This window comes from Rhagoletis zephyria, unplaced genomic scaffold (genome assembly GCF_001687245.7).
Source record: "Rhagoletis zephyria isolate East Lansing unplaced genomic scaffold, Rhagoletis_zephyria_1.1 Rzeph_scaffold_00036, whole genome shotgun sequence".
In the NCBI taxonomy this organism is placed as follows: domain Eukaryota; kingdom Metazoa; phylum Arthropoda; class Insecta; order Diptera; family Tephritidae; genus Rhagoletis; species Rhagoletis zephyria.
The window spans coordinates 507533-530258 of NW_016157120.1; the positions used below are offsets into that span (position 1 = coordinate 507533).

Sequence of the window (22726 nt, forward strand, 5' to 3'; positions counted from 1 at the left end):
AAGATCAGGTGGAGAAGGACTTGGCTTCACTTGGCGTTTCCAATTGGCGTCAGTTGGCACAGAGGAGAAACGACTGGCGTGCTTTGCTGAACTCGGCCAAAATCGCTTAGGCGGTTACAGCGCCAAAAAAGAAGAAGAAGAAGATACATATATATTTTCTATCGGTTTAACAACATTTTGGTTTGATTAAAAATCCTCTCAAAGCATTTTAGCTTTATTTTACATTAAAAATATGTATAACTTTATGACATGACGACGCTTACGACATCTTGTGACTACCCTCAATATTTAGGTGCGTTTTCTCAAGTAGCTTTTAAAATTTATTTGGCCTTTAAAAACTTTTTTTGGGTACTTAATGTATTAATTAATGTTAACTGTAGTTTAAAATGACCTTTTAATAAAAGTTTAATGAACATATAAAATGTTTGGGAAAACGTCCTATATTTTTTTATCGGAAATCAAAACTTTGAATACTACCGATCTACATACTAAGTTGTTTTTTCAAAGATCTATAGACACATACATACATACATACATACATACTTATGTACATCTGCACATAAATATATGTATCTACACAGCCCAATTTAATTTAATTAAATTCATTTAAAACTCGTCACTTTGTAAATGAAATTTGTCGAATGAGTAACCAGAAAAGTGATAAAATATGTCGAGAATCGTACAATGTAAAAAACAAAAACAAAAATTAAAAAAAAACTGCGAATATTATTGCATACATTAAAGGCGGTCAACACCGTTTGCCAGTAAAAGCTTTGTGGAGCTGGATAATCAAATAAATGCATTTATAAAGCGATCTCCGACATCCGCAAAAAAAGTGCTGTAATTTGACATGCCATAATACGCTGCAGGGAAATTGCTCAAGTTGTTATTGTTGCTGAGTAAAATATCTTTCTACATTTTTGGGTATACATATGTACTTTATTAAAAACGTAAGGGCTTATTCATAGTCAAAATAAAGTCGAAATTAAAGCTAGTTACAGCATTTTGACATAATTTACAATGGAATATCTGTCTGTATGCAGCTCTCAAGAAAACGGTCAAGAAAAAATTGCCATTATTTCGTGTGTGCGTCCAAGGAATTTTGACATTTTTGATACTTCATAGCCTGTTGCCTCACTCTTTCCTCAAGAAATAATGTTAAAATGTATAGCAGCTTTATATGCGTAGTTGGAGGATTTAAAGAACACGAGAAAACGTCTTGATTGTATAGCGTATATTCCAGAATGAAAAAATTTATTCGTTTCAAACTTCTTCACATACAGCAATAGCAAAATGTGTATACAATATTGAATACAAAGTAATATTTCACAAAGTACATTTCTAACAAATAATGGAACGGGCATATATTTCTGTTGCAAACCTGGGTTGCCTTGTGCTCTTTTTTCACAAAAAACTTTAGAAAACCGTAGTAGAAAGCGTAGTAAATTTCTTAAGAACTGCGTACTGCCTTAAGGAAATTTGACTCAATAAAATTTCTTAGCCATTTCTTGTACGTCATTTTATATGAAGTTTTTGCTTTTCTTGAGAGCTGCATACATTCCTTTAGCGTCAAGCGAAAAATGGGCAACTCAGACTTTTTGCGCGCGTTGAGAATCAGCTGGTTTAACTTTTATTTTATTATGCTCCATTTTAAAGCATCATACAGAAACATAAAAACTAACAATATATGTAAATATTCTTAAAACTAACAGCCCGATTCTGTCCACTTGATAAATAAAAAAATTTTATAATTTGTAAATTTTTTATTATTTGTCATGAATTGGAATTCTAGCACAGAAATCAAAAGCTCTTTTCTTGATAAATTATCAAGATTGAAAATCTATTGACAAGCGTTTAAAAATTGAAATTTCATATGAAAATTGTAAATTTTGTATATTTAAATATTTGTTTCTATCATTTAAATAATGCGTATGTCGGCATTTGAACCGGGGACACGCAGAATTTATAGCCGACATCTCTACCTACTCGGCAACGGTAGTCAAAAGCTTTTTTGCTTTTAAATTCATATTGTTCATATTTGACAATTAAATCAGTTCCAGTCATGTGGAAATCAGTTCCCCTCTTGTGAATATCGTGGAGCTTTTTATTTTATAACTATTAACACAGAATGCGATGGGAGCTTTTACTTGATAAAAATCTTGATAAAATATCTCTACAAATAATTTATCAAAAAAACACAGAATTTCGCGGTAAATCTATGTATTAAATTCCCAACAATTTTCACGAGTAAACAACGCGTGAAAAATTGTTCCCATAACGTTCATTCAGCTTTTTGCGCTTTGCTGGCAAAGTTAGAAATGTCACGTGAAATGACAAAGTTTTATCTGACACGGCCTATACACTTTTAAGACTTTATACCAAGGCGAATTTATATAAGGTGGTGTTGTTTCATCAGCTGTGAGTAGCGTTTGTTTGTCAAAATTTTGAATTTCGTTAGAGAGTGAGTGAAAACGTGAGAGTGTTTGCATTTTCTGTCGCCCTTTTTCTTTCGGGGAAGAATAGCTGAAATTTGACAATGACCCGTTAAAAGCAAAAACAAAATACAAGTAATTGTTGTATTTGTTCAATCGATACCACCTTATATGTATTCGCCTTGCTTTATACTCTGTTTATATCCGATCTAAACTAGAGTATGTCGCTTTCATTTGGAATTCATACCAGCAAATTCATGTAAGTCGCCTGGAGTCAGTGCAGCAAATATTTATTCGCTATGCCTTGCAATCATTAAATTTTTCAGAACCAAAACCTTATTTTTCTCGATGTCAACTAATTAACTTTATGACACTTTGTACTAGAAGACTAGTTCTCTCAATGTTTTTCCCTGCAAAATTGATTGTCTTGTCCTTCTCGGTAGAGTTAATTTTAATGTTCAGAGTAGAAATCTGCGAAGCATTGAATTATTTAACGTTAACGCTGGCTGAATTAAACCTTATCTCAAGTTTTTTAGATTTCTATCTTCTTTTTACCATGGCGCGTAGGCGCTCTACTTTTAAATTTCAAATTTATGATTAATTCATCTATTGTTATTATTAATATATTAGCTTAAGAAATAAAATTAATTAATTAATTATTCGTCCTCGTGAAGCAAAAAAATTAAACTTTTTCTAATTCTACAGAATTGTCTCTTTCATTTGGTACCCATATTGTTATTCGACATTGCACTGAATTTTTAGAATAATTCTTTTAATTAATAACACTGCACCAAATTTCAAAAAGTTGGGAGGCGATGGGAATCGGCAAACAGCATTTGATTAAGCTGATCAAATAATGAAAAAGTGCCAAAGGATTTGCAAAAGTTGGTTACCATTTCTTTTTTATCTCAATTTGAAGTTGACGAAATAAGCTCCCAATGAGAACGTATAATTTAACATTTTCCAAAGTTTACGGAACGGGTTTTTGGCACAGCTCAATGTTCAAAGGCAAATGGGAACCAACTTTTACAAATGGGAATGGAAATGGAAATGGGTTTTTGCAATGCAATTGGTCTTATTCTCATCACTTTTTGCCTGTTGCACTGTGTAATAATAATAATTGAAATTTGAAATGCCGAAGTCTTTACAAAAAATCCTGACGTTAGAGAGAAAAACTAAAAACGCAGTTTTACTACATTTTGTCCATAGTTTTGTGAGCATATTGAGTATATTGTTTTGTGTGTTTTGAAATTTTTTGATATCGCACGGTGTTATTACATCGCTTTTTGCACCTTTTATTAAAAGCTGATACGTAACTAATTAAGAAATTAATACAGCACAGTAGCAGTTTTCTTGCAACATATTTTACAGTTAAATACCAAGCGAATGACTATTTCCTTTGTTATAATCTTTTGTGCAATATTTAACACATTTTTTCTTATCGCAAAAAAAATTGTGTAATCGATTCGAAAGAAGTAAAGTAAATGTACATATGTACATTAGACTGCATCACTCCCCATACAAAAAAAAATCGGTACTATTTTTCCATTGGAATTATAAAATATATTATATTTTAAGACGTCCACCAAAATATTTCGAAAAAATATTAAGATTTAAGTGAGCTGGACCAATTTCAAAATACCCCCAAAAAGGGAGTTTTTTTATGAATAAAAATAGTTTCTTAAAATTTTTTTTTTTGAAAAAATCCCCTCAAATGACAAAAAGATTTAAGCTTAAAAAATTTGCATAAAAATATTTTTAAAAAATTAAAAAAAAAATTTGAACGGAATCGTAATGATGAGATTTTTGATGCTGTTTTTTTTTAACTTTTTCAAAGATTGGTATAAGAAAAACTTGAATAACTGAGCCTAAACTCTTCTGATTTAGACTTAAGAGGTGTCGGTGGCAAGGTATTTTCACCCTTTTTATTTCTTTGCTAATGAACTCATTCAAAGGATGAAAGAGAAAGGTAGGATGAACGAACGTCATTCAAAGTTGAATTAAGATGTGTTGGTATTTGAAAAAAAAAAATTGGGACACGAATGATTTTTTTTTTTTTTGAAGGAAATAAAAACAGTGTGAAAATACCTTTCTACTGAGATCCCATAAGTCTAAATCAGAATAGTTTTGGCCCAGTTATTCAAGATTTTCGTAAATCAATCTTTGAAAAAAGTAAAAAAAACGGCATCAAAAATCTCATTCTTACGATTCCATTGAAAAGATTTTTAAATATTCGTATGCAAATTTTTTAAGCTTAATCTGTTTTGTCCTCTGAGGGGACTTTTTTCAAAAAGTTCTCTACGAAACTATTTTTATTCATAAAAAACTGCATTTTTGGTGGTATTTTCAAATCGGTCCAGCTCACTTAAATCTTCATATTTATCCCAAATATTTTGGTGAACGTCTTAAAATATAATAAATTTTGTAATCCCGGCGGAAAAACCGCAACTTTTTTTGGTGATGCAGTCTAATGTACATATATACCACGCAGTATATATCTATGTATGTACATTAGACTACATCACTCCCCATATAAAAAAAAAAAATCGGTACTGTTTTTCCACTGGAATTATAAATTCTCGCAAAAATATTAAGATTTACGTGAGCTGGACCAATTTGAAAATACATACCTCCAAAAATTGAGTTTTGAATTAATAAAAACAGTTTTTTTTATGTATTTTTTGAAAAAAAAATTACCTCAGATGACTAAACAGTTTAAGCTTAAAAATTTTGCATGCAAATATTAAAAAAAAAATTCTACGGAATCATGATAATTAGATTTTTGATGCTGTTTTTGAACTTTTTTCAAAGACTAGTTTAAGAAAAACTTGAATAACTCAGCCAAAACCTTGCCAATTTAGGCTTATGAGGTATCATTGGTAAGGTATTTTCTCACCCTTTTAATTTCTTTGCGAATAAGCCCATTCAAAGTATGAAAGATGAAGGTAAGATAAACGAGTGTCATTCCATCTTGAATTAAGATGTGTTGGTATTTGATGAAGAAAAAATTGGGAAAGGGTGAGAAAATACTTTTCCACTGATACCTCATAAGTCTATACCGGTAAAGTTTTGGAACACTTATTAAAGTTTTTCTTACACAAATCCATGATAAAAATGGGAAGGTAGAACCACTGAGAGAAATTTTTCAAATTCTTAACGTTTGCAAGCAATTTAATTTTAAAATTGTACACACAACCTCACACACCTACATATCTGAAAAGTAAAAACTAAAAGCCGTACTCGCCAATATTAACCAACGATTTTGAGGCTCACATCAACGTGGAATATTGTAATTACATCAAGTCATTGTTTATTGACGGCAAATACCGTTGTTTGGGTATGATATGACCCAATCGAACAATGTATGATGCACTTAACCAAGACTCAGTCATCATCCTGTTGCGTAACCTTAATCAACCTCGACTAGGCAATGGAATGAGACTGACTGAAAAAGGTAATGAATAACGTCAACGAGGCAACGATTATCAAGAGTTAATACAAAGAAGATGATGTTTTAATTCTGCGTATCCCGATGATTTCAATGGGCTTGCCATTCGACTTTAAGCGGCTGCAATTCCACTTGCATTTGGTCTTTGCGATGATCATAAACAAACCACAAGGCCAGTCGGTGGAAGTTAGCGGAATTAATTAATGTCGTTATAATCAACTAAATTGTAGGTGATACGAAGTTCACCGGATCATATTCTAGTATTAAATAACCCAAACAGCGATGACTATGAGTCCGATTTGCCAACCTTGCTAGTGAGCTGTGCCGAGGAAACAATATTGCACTGGGAATCAGTTTCTATATGTGTAGGAACAATACCTATATGGTAGACTGTAGAGACAAATAAGAGTATACGCCTTGGCGAATCTTTTAAAGCAGGAATGCCCAACTAATTTAACCAAACGATAACAACATCATTACAACAACATCGTTCTCGGAATATCAAAAAATACTTGACCCAAAACTATTTTGGTACTAAACTAACAACAATTTGCCCGTTTGATTTCACTGCGCCTACGCTTGCTGTGACAATTTTGCATGTTGTCGTGTGTTTGTTGTAAGTAAACCAAGGCAAGCCAAAGTGAGCTTCTGGGTGCGCCCCCTGACTTGAAAGAGCTGGCCTAAACGATCCCGACACAGCAGTGAAATTTTCCTGAGCAGTAAGCGTAAGAAGTTACTAAAAAAATGAGCTTAGCCAGCCGAAATAGGAAGCGCTAGGCTGAGGATCTCAGCATCGGCCCTTTGGAAGTTTGGTTTCAGGGTAGAAAAAGTAAACAATTCTTCATAACATTGCGTATAAGGTCTTACCGACGACTCCCAGAGACAGACTGAAGCTCTTTATGAACCAACTAATTGGGCCTACGACGACGTGTCTAAATTTGGTATCCCCACAAAAGTAATACGGTGGAGTTAAGCACAACCTTTAGCTCCTGGAAAGCACCTCTCAGCGCCGTTCGAGATCAAACTAGTTTTTAGACAAGTCAAGACTCATCTAACGGTGAATGGGGTATAGAAAAAGTATCCTCTGACAATATACAAGTAATCCTGACGTATTGGGATACAAATCAGGGACCGAAAATAACACATATGTATTTTTTTTACGGTCAAACTTTGCCAAATATTTTTTCAAGTCCGAAATAAAAGTCCTTCCCTGATAATAAACAAACTGCTTATCCAAATTGAGCAAATTTGGTATCAAATAAAAGAGGATTAAAAAAGCTTTTAAACAGAAATAACGAACGAAGGTTATCACCTCTATTTGTATTTTTTTTTTTTTTTATAATTTAATGCAAAAGAAATTCATATACCTGGCTCGAGGTTTGTTCTATGGTAATTAAATAACATTTTTTATTGAAATATTTTTTCAATAGCTGGCTTTTCTCGTTAAGACTTTTTAGTTTAAAAGCTATCTGAGTCCTCTTTCATTTGATACCAAACTTCTTTAATTTGGATAAGCGGTTTGTTTATTATTAGGAAAGAACTTTTATTTCGGACTTAAAAAATATTTGGCCAAGTTCGACTAATGAAAAAAAAAAAACTGTTAATTTCGGTCCCTGATTTAAATACAGTGGAAGGACCATGTGCAGAAGAACCTTTGTACACTCGGTGTCAACAACTTTCGAAACTTTGCAAAGGTGTGAGAAAACTGGCGAGGTTATTTAGTATCGGCCTAAACCGACAAAGAAGAAGTAGAACTTTTGCACTAGATTGCAGATTTTTTTGCCACCTAGACAGTCTTAGCTCAATGAGCTGGCACAGAAACAATATCATGCAGCATTTTAGCACAAGATAATGCACTTATTCGCTTTGCTTGAAAATTATTTGTCTCATCCAAAAAATTGTACTCACTTTTTTCGGACTCTTTTGTTTCTTTACAACTTGCAGCGCCTTTGTTATTGTGACGAAGCAAATTTGTTAATACTTTTCGGTTTTTATAAGGAAACGTTTTTTTACTGAATTCGGTAACTTTTTTTTTTTATTGAAAACATTATGAGCGCCTGTCTCCCTGTAGTTAAGAACATTATGTTCGAGAATTCGATATGAATCCAATTCGAACTTACTTATATTTTCTCAGTATAATTATGTAAATATGTATTAATAGTATACAATCCAATCTGCATCACTTTATCAACTTGCCGCTGGTTTAACTGTCGAGCAATTATGAACACCCACAGAGTTTCCATCTCTGTTTCCACTTTAAAAATGAATATTATGGCACTTCTTGCTCAGAATGGACATCATTAAATGAAAAATTGTTTATTGTTTGCAATTAGCCATTAGTAGCCTAACTGTAAATATTGATGCAAATGTTCGCATATCAATAACGCAAACGCACAAGTCACAAATAGGTATGTATATGCATAATTTTATAGAAATCAGTAAAAATAACTTTCCTAACGTATTTCATCTAATCTAAAACCACTACTTCCTCAAGACTGAGATGCGTTTCAATGTTTAGAGTATCCACTCACAGGAATGGGAGCAGTAACCTCTTGAATAGCAGACTTCCATCTCTAACATACTATGTCGATTGCCCCCAATTACTTTATCTCATTTGTTCAATAGCCCTCAATCTATTCCATCTTGAACGCCGTGCGAAAGACGCCCGGACAAATTATCCTAACTCGGACGCGCCTCTATTTATCATGTAGGATTTTCAGTTGTTAAGCTATGGAGTTAAGACATATTAAAAAACAGCGCTTGAGTTAGGATAGTTTGTCTGTGAGTTTGAAAAGTTTTAAGATACTGTATCAAATTAAAAGTACCTCGGAGCCATCGATGTAAATATGATCCTGATAGTGAACAGCTGGGCATTAAATAAGTCTTTGCTGTGATCGCTTGGTGTAAAGCAGTGCAGAACCAGGTTAGAGGAATCTTGCGCTAATAGACGAGCCACTAACTATATATTCCAGGTACCAAAGAAAAAAATTCCAAAAACCAACTTCAAACTTACATTATACTATTATACTAAAACTTAATGGGCTATAAACAACATAACTATCACTTTTCTAAAAATTGGGAAACATTTTTTGAATTCTTATAATTTTTTCACAAAGTTGGAAATTTGAATTTATGTGAACTACATTTTATAAAAAATTAAATTAAACAAGCAAAATAAAAACTCCTGTTATTTTGTTCTCTACTGTATTAAGGCGTTCCATACCAAAATGGACGTGGTTCACACTTCATGTGTTGATTTGTTTCACATTTTTAGGGTTGATTGATAAACATAAATAATAAATAAATATGAAATTTGAGCTTGATTAATACATTTGTAAAAACTGTACAGCACAAAAGCAAAAACAAAACGATTTAATAGTTTTCCAAATATCTCGAGAACGGGGCGAGGAAAAAGTTAAAAAAAAATCACACAACACAAATCAAATCTATATATATGAAAAGAAATATTTTTTTAATTTTTTTTCTTGAAAATTTTTTTACATAAAAATTTTTTGATAAAAAAAAAATAGTTTTTGAAAATATGCCATCTTAGAAAAAAAACTGAAAAAAATCACAATGGTAGCTCTGAGTATTGCGCAATATTTAGGTATAGAATTACGGGGTGCACTCTACAACAATTTGAGTTATGAATTTTTATTTACACCGAAGTTGAGTAAAATGATTACATTACAAATTTACAAATTTTTTAAGTATTTTTTAGCATTTTTTTTGATTATGAAAAATTGCGGTTTTTAATATTTTTTGCACCTTTTTCTTGTGGAAGAAAATGCGCAAAACCGTTTTCAAAGAAAATTTAAAAAAATTAACGTCAGTTTTGGAATCGCTTAAAACTTGCACTTTATTAATGGGCTACAAAACTGCATACTCAAAAAATTAAAAAAAAAATTGTATATGAAAAATTAAAAAAAAAAAAATTTTTTAAATATGTATTTTCACAGAAAATTTTTATGTGTGTATGTGTGATTTTTTTCAAATTTTTTCCTCAATGTTAACCTCAGTTATATTTACATACATATATTTACCGGAAGCCCCTATTGCTGCTTTATGCTGTTAGTTAGGTAAAAGCTACTACGCTAGGGTGTCGCTCATCGTCTTGCTCTTTTATAGAGCATATATTTCAGCTCGAAATACCCTCCCGGGAAAAATGGGTTTTGAGTTTATGAAGAGATGACAGCAAAAAAAAACAGTAGCCATCTTCCCACACTCATTCTCTGAAGAAGCATGGACGAAGAATGATGCTGTTCAAATTCACTTCACTTTTTTATAGACACTTTTCTTTCCTTGACATCGCAGCCAAAATCTAACTAACAAATCTGTTGACACTTTTGAATAATAGATTTTAGACTCGTGGTTGCAGTATTAATGGGACACTGTTTGATACGCTCTATGCTCTAAGTATGTCTAACCTGCAGCCAAATGAATGCTAAGCCCACGCTTGTGCACCTGCTGTCACTGCCCACTTGCATAAGATAGGGATCTGGTCAGGCGTTTTTGTGCCTCCGCCAAAGAGACATCATAGCACCCCCTCCTGGAGTGTGAGGCCGTTTCACGTGATTGTGAGAGGGACATTGGACATCTATGGCCAATAGAAGAGCACATAGACTCACCACCTTCGGGATCTAGGCTAGCCGTACTGTCGTGATGAGCTAAGGGCACAATAGACCTATTGGTCGCAGTGCTTACCCTATTTATCATATCTATGTCACTGCCCAGCATTTTGCAGATCGCGACTTAGCTGCCTTGGTTTGGCGTTCCTGTTATCTACTGAAATTTGCATCACGAGTATGATCTGAGGTTTCCATACGCACTCTTGGCAACATTAGGGACCAGTTCGGGTCAATGTGACATCATGTTGATCAGCAAATTTAACCTCGCTTACATACTTTTATATAATTTTTTTTTTAAAGAATCTGCCGTTTGCAGGTGACATAAGATTGCGAAATATTTCAGTTTAACAACAGCTACATACATATCGTCGTTTAAAGTACAAAACCGCGTATCAACAAAATGCAAAACCGCGTATGTGAGGTTGCATAAATTTTGTTCTAGAGAGTAAACCCTCATATTTCAAAGTGGTTCTCTTTTTTGATGAAGCAATCGCATTTCTGCCAAGTATACTTCAGGACGAATGAATGAGGAGACAAGAACTTGTGTGAGCAAATCCAATTTTTGGCAGCAAATGTCAGTTACGCGGTTTTGCAGAATGACGATACGCGGTTTTGTACTTTAAACGACGATATGTATTTATGTATATTTTACACTTGAGGGCATATGGGTTAATTGATAACAAAGATGAAGAGAATGGGTAACGGACTGGAAATATGACAAACGGATAAAAATTCAACAAAGACAAATCATCGGACAAAGCAAGGGCTTTTCGTTCTGATTTTTTTATTTTAATGTTCTGTCTTTATATTTTTTTCGAGCCTGCTCAGTGCTCCTTAACAAGGACGAGTTTATTTGAATAGGAGTGCCCTAAAAGCGTATTTTATTTAAGTACATAAATAGAAATTACTAAAAATTATAAATTATGTATATTTATTTTAATGTAGAAACAACAATTATTGCACTCATAGCAAAAAAGCAGTAAACATTTCTATATAAGCACTTTTAAGCCCATTTAAAGACTTTTATGCTCATCTTTTTGTTTAATTTTGAATTGTGATCAAAATTTCACTAATATGCTCCTGCTAAGAAATTTACAATACACTTTTGCACTTTATGTTTGCATTTAAGTATTTACCGCAATCTGTAAATTGTAGACCATAAACCACGCTCGAAGAAATGCATAAAGCAATAAGCAAAAATACGACGTTCTGCTGCATTTTTATTTAAGTAAAATTATATGTATTTTTTTTTTGTTTTATTATGATGAAAAAACTTTGTAGAAAGATATTTGTCACTATTTTATTTTATTTTACTTTATTAGTGTCACTTTTCCTTTTCTTCGGAATTTATGAACTGCTCACCAGCACCGTTAAGTATCTACTGATTTTTGTTATATGTACATAAATGCAAAATATTAGCAGACAGGCTTGTTTGTATTATTTAAAGTATAACAAAAGCAGGCGAGCGTCAATCGACAATCAGTAACGGTGTGATAAAGCTCATACGATATGTATGGATGGCATCGGGTCTTTGTGGCTGGCTATGCGCGCGATAACACCATCATACAGTACTTTCTATGTATGTAGTGTTAGTGATTGTTTTTGTGCGCACCATATAGCTATACTGGGTGCGCCGATTGAAGGGACATCGTCCTAAAATGGTTCCATTTGTTTAATATTTTCGAACACTATCACTTTACAAGCAAACAACCTAAGGGCCAGTATGCAGCTCTCAAGAAAACGGTCAAGAAAAAAATTGCCATATTTCGTGTGTGTGTGCGATGAATTTTGACATCTGATACTTCACAGCCTGTTGCCTCACTATTTCCTCAAGAAATATCAGAACGGGCATATATTTCTGTTGCAAACATGGGTTGCCTTGTGCTCTTTTTTCGCAAAAAAAACTTTAGAAAACCGTAGTAGAAAGCGTAGCTAATTTCTTATGAACTGCGTACTGACTTAAAAAAAATTTTACTCAAGAAAATTTCTTAGCCATTTCTTGTACGTTATTTTATATGGAGTTTTCGCTTTTTTTGAAAGCTGAATACTGGCCTTAAGTCGAGAAGTATTTTCCAAGGCAATTTCAATGTTTTTTTTTATCGAACCTAGGGGTCTGTTTTTAGTATATCGGGTGAGACATTCGGCAATAAAATTTTTTTTTAAAGCAAAAATTTTTATGCCGAAGATACTAGAATAACCACAATACTTCCTGAGCAAAAATTTAATGCCGAAGCTATGACAAAAAATGTAAAACTGCGAACCCTGCGTTCGACAAAAAAAAAAACATTTTTTATATGCCTTGCAAAAAACTTGACGACTCAGGGCTGTAGGGCGAATCTTTTTCCGTACGACTTAATGTACATATGCACAGCTATGGTCAAAGATTTAGCTCCTAAATTCAAAATGATATACAAATACATTAATAAAAATTTCAAAGCTTGCAAAAATTTCACAAATCTATATTTATATGGAAGGAAATACGCAACATCCTCGACAAAAAAATATCTTAAAAATCAACGCTGACTTTTAGCTACTTGCACTTTATTAATTTAAAATTGAATGGGCTACAAAACTGCAAACACAAAAATTTTTATGAATTTTTTTGGAAGTTTGATTAATGTTTTGAAATTTGAAGCTTTTCATTTATGTGGTTTCTATTATAGATTGAATTATATTTTAAATGAAAATTATTAAAAATAAATAAATAATCATAAGTTGCAAACAATATCTTTTTGAATTTAGGTGTTAAATCTTTGACCATAGCTGCATATGTTAATAGTTTAAAGCCTTTCAGTGTCTATACTTTTTTATTTAGATCGAAACAAACCACGCGTTATATAGAAAAAACGCGCAACACCCTCTACAAAAAAAAAATCTAAATAATCAATGGTAATTTAAACTTGCACTTTGTTTTAAAAAAATTGAATCGGCTACAAAACTGCATACTTGAAAATTTTCTAATAATTCTGAATAAAAAGTTTGTAATTTTGATGAAAATTTTTGGAATTTTTGTGAACTCTATTTCGACGCTTGAGTTCGAAAACGCGCTAACTCGGAAAACTTTTCAAGAACGCCCTATCTCAGAATTTTATTCAAAAACACCATATCTCAGAATTCGGTTCAAAAACGCCCTATATCAGCACATTTTCAATGTATTTTCATTTGAGATAGGGCGCTTTTGAACCGAATTCCGAGATAGGGCGCTCGTCAATCAAATTCTGAAGTAGGGCGCTCTTGAAAAGTTTTCAGTGATAGGGCGTTTTCGAACTGTCTGCCAAGAAAGGTTGATCTTCCACTCAGGTGTCGATGTAAAGTGTGAAACATTGATTTATATGGTTTATAAATATTATAGAATGAATTATATTTTCATAAAGAATTACTTTCAAAAAATTGCTCATGAAAATAATTGTGAATATTATATTAGAACAAGGTGTACATTTTCATTTGTCGCCTAGTGTATGTAGATTCGAAATGTGAAAATAGGCTATCACTACGGTGACCAGATTTCTGTGGCCAAAAATCGAAACATTTCTAAAGCATCGAATCCGAACATACAATTTTCTTTTTACAATAAAATGGCTTCATACAGTTTTATTTAAAACAAAACAAAGAGAAAAAAATTTAAAAACAATTTGAAAAATTTTAATCAGATTTTCTAGGGTTATTTTGAGTGTGCTATGTTTTGATGCCCATTCAATTTTAGTATAATAAACTACAAGCTGGAAGAAGCTAGGACTTACCGTTGATTTTTGGAAATTTTTTGTGCGCGCATTTTCTTCCATACACAGTGTGTTCAACAATTTTTTTTTGTATGAAGAAAATGAGCAACACCTTCCACAAAATTTACCAAATATCAACGGTAAGTCCTAGCTATTTAAAATTTGCACTTTGAATTGAATAGGTTACAACATGCATACTCAGAATGTTTCTAAGGAATCTATTTAAAAAGCTCAAATTTTTGATGAAACTTTGCCAAATTTTGCGGTACTGTCCCGCCGAAATCAGTACGAATGGTCACCGTAGCTATCACTCAAATTGGCGCACCCGGTACAATATATTGCATAGTATAGTGCAGAAACGTAACCTAGTAAATTGAGCTGTATCAGGACTTATGCGGTACTAGTCTACTTACATATATGGCATCACAACTGCTTGTCTGTTTGGACCGAAACCAAAATAGTTCACCCATTGCCACTCTTTTGCGAATTTACTCCAGTACTTCACTAACACGTGTGCTGGTGAAGAGCAGGGCGGCTTCCGGACACCGGTCAACTGACCAACCATTGGTTCTTTAGACACATCAATCGGTCGATTGAGCAGAATGTGGGTAGAGGTAAGGTCTCGTTCTGAAGTTGATGCATTTCTTTTGGACTTTCGATTTTTATTTATTATTTTTTACTACTGGGGAGAGGTACGTAAGCAGGTATTTATGTCTGCTCAATTAGATTAGTTGAGTGAATATTCGTACGTACGTAGGCGTATGTTCTATTTCTCATGGTTCGTTTCAAAGCTTGTCTTACGTCTTCTGAGAATGTGTACATATTCTAATTTAATAAAGCATTATATTCACTGCATATACATATGTGCATATTTAGGTACTTATTTGTTTATTTGAAAAATAGGTATCTTACTAACTATGTGCCGTTAGACCGTGCCAGAAAAAGGTAGGGGTCCACTTTTTAAATTTTTCGCATATCTTCTGTATTTCTAGTCGGATCGTAAAGTATGATTTATACATGGTCTTGTATTGAGGAGAATTTTTTTTTTTTGTTTCACATTTCATTGACCTCAAGTACCCAATTCTAGTATTTACGTACGAGACCTCAGTTCTTATCACCCTATAGTCAGTAATTCAAAGCTCACCAAAAATCATTAAACTTTTGCTAAGTAAGTATTTCGATTATTCCATTAGAACAATCAAAACAAAAAATTATTTTATTGCCGTCAACAAAAAATGTAAATGGGCAAGGGGCTAAAAATATTTTGTTTTCGAAATTTCCTTTCAAAATACTTTAGATTTAGGGGTGTACGGCGAACTTTTTTTGTTTTTTTTTTGTAAAGTAGTATAGTCTAATGCACATACATACCTTTGCTGCATGGGTCAAAATGAAAAAAAAGTGACTTCTCCTAAGTTGTGTACAAATTCTGTAGCTGTATTAATTAGCAATAGCCCATTAGAAGAAACCGTGCCTTCATTTTTACCACCATGGAGCGTATATACATACAGTATTGGCCAATACAATAGCACGCCCATTTCAAAGTGATATTGTTTGCCTCTTATGTTTATCTATTTATTTTTAGGAGTTTTCAATTAAACTACAGTTTATTATCTAACAAAACCCATATAAACCAAAGTTTAAAACTTTGTAGAAAACTACAAAAAGATTCAAAAAAATTTCACCTAAATTTCAAACTTTTTTCTCAGCAGTGTTAGAATTTTTTTGAGTACACAGTTCTATAGCCCATTCAATTTTAGTCTAACAATGTGCAAGTTTCAAGTAGCAAAAAATTACCGTTGATTTTTTAGAATTTTTTCCCGAAGGTGTTGCGGGTTTCTTCCATATAAAAATAAATTGAGTTTATTCGTTAAAATATGTGTAGCAAATGCATCAACCTTAGTCTCGACGCAAAGTTCAAAATAATTAATTTCAAAGATCCGTTAGCATTGGCCTCAGTAATGAAGTTCTTGCGAAATGAAATAATGTGCGCAGGTGATCTTATGGAAACGGGTAGCGAGTCGTCACTAGAATCAGTAGAAAATGAGTTCGATCTTTGGGCCCCTCATAAATTTCTTGCACACAAGCGAAGGCGAAAATATTATGATTTGGGCCACCTACAAGATGAAATTAGTTTTTATTTAAATTGTCAAGTCCTAGAACTAAAGCGGAATATCATCGACGCATGGGAGGAAATGAAAAATATTTACCTAAAACTTTACGGATTTTCGAAAAAATACTGTCATTTAGTTGGTACCTCGGTGCCTGCTGAGAGCCTTTTTTCAAAGGCTGGCGCTACCGAGAAACCCAACCACTTAACAACAAAATGCTTATCAAAACAAATGTTTTTACAAACTTGGTTAAATAATAACTAATTATCGCCGCTAAAAATACTCGTTTTATTTTTTTATGGCTAATTAACAAGAGAATTTGAAATTTTTTTTAGAGAAGTGTTTTTGTTGAACACTCACTGTAAAAGAGTGCCTTTAAAAATTCGATTAATCGATTATTTCTCAATGATTGATATTAGTTGCAATTATTATTTTTTGCTTGTGATTAATCATATGATTAATTAATGGATTATTTTGTTTTTTTTTTGTCATCCCTATTTTGTACTAACACTTTCAAATTTTTAGTGAAGGTGGACGAATACTACCAAAATCTGTGAAAAACGCAGTTTCGAAAAAAGTGTCAGTTAGGGCCTTTGTGAATTAAGCTAACGACATGTAAATTTAAAGTTTGCCTAAAGCAATTAAACGTAAGAAAATACGTATTTATTTTCTTTTAGAACATTTGAAGTTGTAATAAATTATTTTAAACTTAAAAATCATCAAAATAAATGTCATTTTGTACATAAATTGATTACAGGTGACTTTGATCAGCTGATTTTCTCAGAATCAATTGTCACTTTGCGCTCTCAGTTTCCTCTTCTTTACAAGTTTTTTGCGTACTTGAATGCCAAATCCTGATAATTTATGATAAACTTTTGTGGGTTAACTTTCGGTATATATAGGTCCGGAAAAACAGAGGTGATTTTGAGGTCTTCCAGAGAATTTTCATATCTAAGATCTTTGGACCTAAATGCGTGGGCAACGCAATAAATGGAATTACGAACTGTACTAGCATTTTAATGCAATGAAAACGAATCTAATGCCGTCAACGTGTACAAGGGAAACATAAAATTTGACACTTCAACAACAAAAAAGTACGTGTAAATAAATATTCATTGTATTTTTGCTATGTTTTGCTATGTAATACCATCCCCAGCAGAACAGTTCTGTAAACATAATTTAATATGCAATTTCAATTTATTTATTTTTATTAAAAGCTACATGCGCATTATACTCGTATGTAATGCATATGTATGTACATTAGTGTGGTCCAAAAACTCATGTGAAAAGGTGAAGTCGGAATTTTAATGCTCTCACCCCCTAAGATTCATCTATATCTAGTTTTCCATGTATTTTATATAGGAAAAAAAACAAGTTTTCATAGAAATGGTATGGAATTCTTCAAAATCAATATTTATCGTTCGGAAAACTTCGTTTCTCTTCAGGATACTTTCAATAACAATACCTAATTTTTCTTTAACCATTTTCTAGTATTAACTCTTTTTTATATAACTTCTAAAACCTCAAAAAATGCAATCGGCGGGGATCCATAAATATTGATTTTCAAGAATTCCATACCATTTCTATGAAAACTTGTTTTTTCCCATATAAAATACATGGAAAACTTTGAGCGCTTTGAGCGACCTCTAAATATTTTTTGATTTGAATTCCGACTTTTTTTTCCTGTACCACCTTAATGTACACACATACATATGTATGAAGCCATGAGAACAGAAGTGCCTAACCCTACATAAAATAGTCTCAAATGAGATACATTTTAAAATGGAAGTCGCTTATTCTTCAATTTTAAGGTACAGATCTACATAGCGTATCATCAAAATAAGGAATAATCGACCTTCACTTTAAGATGTATTACAATGTGTATTACATTTGAAATTATTTTAAGAAGTTAAGTACAAGGAATAAAATTGTGGGTTAGGCCACTTCTGCCTCTTATGTATGTATGAATACATATTATGTACATATCGTTGCCTTAATATAGAAAGGCCCTATCTGACATCGTCGCTGATTTACAAAAAGTCGCAACTAACTAAAAATTGAAAATTTACGTTTTAATTGATTATGATGCATTTGATCGAATTATGTGGCCTCGCATCGTTTTATGCAATAAAAGATTTTAGTTAGTTACGGCTTTGTGCATTTCAGCGACGATGCGAGATAGGGCCTTTCTATATTAAGGCAACGATATGTATGTATGTACATATGTACATGTATCTATGGAAATAGGCCCACAATGACAAGAATTCGCTGATTAACCCTAATAGGCCGAGTAAAATGTGTGTAAGTATATGCATATTTATGTATGTAAATACTTATGTATGTACGTATATTAAAGTTGTATTGTAAGTTTAGTTTATTCCGAAAAATTTCTTTTACTAAAGTTCTTAATTTACATACCAAAAACGTAGTATATTAATATAATATTCGGTGGGTACATTGAAACGTATTCATTAATTAATTCTCTTATCGTTTTAAATAAATGTTTGTACCTACATATGTACTATTTGCTTTACATTTTTGCAGTTTGTGCGGCGGCATCTGTGTATATACCATTTCCTTGTTTAAAAAACAAACTTGTAGTATGTACGACATTGTATGTATGTATGTACGTACATATGTGCACACATATACATACATATATGTATGTATTTAGCTGCATATCAAAATCTCAACGACAATGTGTTATTTTCAATGAAAACAAACAAATACAAATTTTACTTACTATCGAAACAAAAAGTTGATAAGGCAAGCTGTAATTTCTGCGAATCTTCTTAAACCCTGCAGTATATTTTATTAGATAAGAACTAGTGCAGAACTAGTTTCCTTAAGGATACAAACTATTTTGGCTTAAGCCTCAAGAAATCAAAAAGAAGTAGTCTACCTGGTCACACTACGGACTAGAGATGGACGCGGGATAGCGGGACCCGCGGGACCCACGATCCTGATTCAAATTTGGCCGGGATGGGCGGTATCGCGAAGATCGGTAAAAATATGGCGGGCGGGACGGGACCAAAATCCTTTCCCGACACTCCCGATAAAACTGCAAACCCCGCAAATTCACAAAATCTTCCTTAAAAACAAAATAATCGGAAGATATCAGATCTATCATTATTATTTTTATTATTTAAAATTAATTTGAAAGACATGAACATTTTTGTCAACCTTCGATCGTTGAACGTTGAATCTCAACCGATCGTTTCAATTTGTTGTCTGTTTATAGCCTGCATTAAAGATAGATTTCGGGACCCAAGGGACCCGCGGTACAAATCTGGAAAACGTCGGGATGGGCGGGCTCGGGACTTTAAAATCGAATTTCGGGATGGGCGGGATCGGGATTAAATATTTAGTCCCGTGCCCATCTCTACTACGGACGTGAAACTTCTTTCGAATCATTTCTCGTTCTTTACATCCTGAAAAAATGTTGATCAATATTAGTTTTATAGTCATTGTCTTCATAAATCTTCATCTTAATATTCGCCTTCATCTCATATTCTTGTTCGTTGTAGTCGTCGAGTTCGTGTTCGTATTTGCATTCGTATTCGTGGTGGTGTTCCTAGTCCTCTTCCTTGTTGTATTCGTTTTTGTGTTCGTATCCGGATTCGTATTCCTCTTCTTCGTCGTATTCTCTTCATATTTACTGCCCTGGTCGTCTTACTATTCGTATTCTCCTCCCTCTTCGTAATCGTCTTTGTGTTTGTTATCGTTTTCATCTTATTCGCGTTCATGCTCGTATTCGTGCTCGTCTTCATTTCGGTCTTCGTATTCGCCTTACACTTTGTCTTCGCATTCCCCGTCTTTGTCGTTTTATTAGCCATCGTATTGGTCGTTCTCAACATCTCTAGTTAACACAAACTGGTTTACAGAACTTTTGAAATATTTATTTTCAGGTCAAGAGGGTGTAAATTCAAATTATATTTTATTACTATTTTTTTAATTTTGAATATAACTTTTATTTAACTTATGCATTGGAAATGACGTCATATGCTTCTATTTCCAAAACAAAATCGAAATAAGACCATATCGCAACCTGTGTGGAAAGTCTACCTATCTCGGCAGCCAGTTCGAAAACGCCCTATCGCAGAAAAGAGTTTAAGTTATTTCCTTATACAGAAAGTATTTTTATAAGGCAAAATTTAACGTAAGTATTGCGAAAAATCGAAATTGTATATACATTTTTTGTAAATGGTGTTAAACTAAAATCTGTTTTAGAAATGGTCATAGTAAATACGTCGTAAAAAATGAATTAAAATTATCTTTGAATTGCCAGCAATACTTTTCTAATCGGTCAAGTAGTTCCCAAGATACATATTATACATTATAAAAAATAGAAAGTTAAAGTTTAATCGCTTATATATTCTTTGCTTTTTATTTGCGTATTTTTTTTTTTTTTATAACGATGCAAACGGCCCTAAGTAGTTAAATTTGGCGGGATATAAGTGCAGAATACACGCCATTGGCAGAAAATGCGACTTGTTTCCATATCGCAGCCACGTCTGTATTGCGAATATTTTGTCGGTAAAGCAGATTTAAAATTTTCAATTTGACAGTTTTCAATATGTCTACCAGGGCTGCCATTTATAATTTTTTTCCCTACTATTTATACAATGCATTAAAAAGTTACCAAAATTTTCCCAAAGCTTACCAAAAATTTTAAAAACAAAGAAAGCTTAATTTTTTACTAACTGACTAAAAATTGCTTAAATCAACTTACTTGTCCATAATGTCAATAAACGCTCCCCTAAAAACGCACGCACAGGATAGACTTTCCACGAAAATAAACGTTTTTCTTGAGAAAATTAAAATATCCGTATTGCCAGGTGGTACGAATAAATTAATTGAAATGCTCATTCACAACAATTCCGATTTAAATTGAAGATTAATGGCAAATAATAGCAAATGTAATTTCATTTCTAAAGATATTTGAAAATGTTCAGCAGAAGTTAAAAAAACTACCAAAAAGTTACTCAAATTTGTGAAGATAAAAGTTACCAGTTTTGGTAGAATAGTACGAAAACGGCAGCCCTGATGTCTACCTTATCGACATTAGAAACGTCAACGATTTTCGTTTTGACACGTAGAGTTCGGCTGACAATTCGTGTGACACGAATACCGATTGGTAGCACTGCTCCGAAAGCAAAACGAATTGTCCGCTTAATTTGTGTCAAACTTTTCGCAGCGGACGAAGCTACACGGTACGTCTTGTGTGTTTTATTACTGAATTCCCAAATCCAATTGGAAATTTAGTATACAAATTATTAAGTTCGACAGCAGACATAACATAAAAAATGTGCATTGGAATTATAATTATATTTTAAACACATTCGGTTCAGAAAATGTCCAAACATTGGTGACATTTGCCACGTCAAGTTCGTGCAGCAAAAATACAAGTGAAAGGAGAAAGCATAAAAACGGATACAAAACGTATTTAGCTTTCAATATTCAGACGAAAACTATATTATTTATGTGGAAGCCCCAACGCCGTTAATTGCACTCCATTGTTTGCGTTCCAAACTATCATTGCGATTTTAGTTTACAACATCGTTGTAGTTTAGTATATGCAATTAATTTTCTTTACTATTGCAGCATCCATCACCCGCCTAACTAATCTAGAAGCTACTTGAAACCATGGATAAAGTTGTTAAATTTTGTGAACCTGGCCGTGCCTTCGCCAAGGACTCCATCCGTTTGGTTAAACGATGCACGAAACCTGACCGTAAGGAGTTCCAGAAAATCGCCATTGCTACAGCTATTGGATTCTGTATTATGGGCTTCATAGGTTTCTTTGTGAAACTTATCCACATTCCCATCAACAATATCATTGTGGGCTCATAATATGTCCAGCGGCTGCATCAGCTATTTATTCATACATACATGAATTCATACTTACCTAACGATAGATACTTTACAATACCCTCAATATTTGTTTGTATAAAAACAGCATTGGGTTTAATTTTTGTATTCATTTAGAAATAAGATATTAAATATTTGCATGTAGAGAGATTATAAACGATTCATATCTTGTATTTCTACCCTGAACACAACAGAATTTGTCAAACTTGCGGCTTATCCCGATAGGTTGGATCTACGTAGGATTTTTGTTTAATAAAAAATGGACAAAATCAATTAAGGTTTTTGTTTTTAAAAATAGTGGCGTATTTATAAAAAATATTACCCGAGTGTAGTGAAATATGTAGCTAATTTTTTTAATTCCTAGTAGATAATTTCAGGAGCTAAAAGGCCTTGAGAGTCAATAGGATTTCGACTCAGCATTGCTTTCCCCTTTCTNATATATATATTCACGTCGGAAGGCATACAAAAATTATATACTGGGACGCCTTTTGCCCTGCATTGCTGACTCTGAACTTGTATA

General features: G+C 32.9%; 2 protein-coding genes across 4 annotated transcripts in view; one reads left to right on the forward strand and one right to left on the reverse strand.

Moving 5' to 3' along the window:
* Npc2a (Niemann-Pick type C-2a) overlaps nt 1-11963 on the reverse strand; it is an 18594-nt gene extending 6631 nt beyond the window's left edge. The window contains exon 1 of the mRNA XM_017619440.1: nt 11645-11963. Coding sequence (XP_017474929.1) covers nt 11645-11726 — 82 coding nt within the window. The 5' untranslated portion in view covers nt 11727-11963. The remainder of the gene's footprint in view (nt 1-11644) is intronic.
* Nucleotides 11964-21438: 9475 nt separating this feature from the next.
* On the forward strand, nt 21439-22479 carry LOC108365432 (protein transport protein Sec61 gamma-2 subunit). Of its 3 annotated transcripts, none has more exons than XR_001847930.1 (2): nt 21439-21548; nt 21940-22479. XR_001847930.1 is itself a non-coding variant. In XM_017619452.1 (2 exons), the coding sequence occupies exon 2, from the start codon at nt 21982-21984 to the stop codon at nt 22186-22188; it is 207 nt and encodes a 68-aa protein (XP_017474941.1). In that variant the 5' UTR covers nt 21523-21777; nt 21940-21981; the 3' UTR covers nt 22189-22479. The 3 variants fall into 3 exon arrangements, 2 of the variants coding, with proteins under 2 accessions (XP_017474941.1, XP_017474952.1); XM_017619452.1 differs by having other exon boundaries at nt 21523-21777; XM_017619463.1 differs by lacking the exon at nt 21439-21548 and adding an exon at nt 21831-21853.
* The last annotated feature ends 247 nt before the right edge of the window (nt 22480-22726 follow it).

Bases quoted from the DNA above. Each gene is read 5' to 3' on its own strand.
- LOC108365432 (XM_017619452.1), top strand. From the start codon at position 21,982: ATGGATAAAGTTGTTAAATTTTGTGAACCTGGCCGTGCCTTCGCCAAG.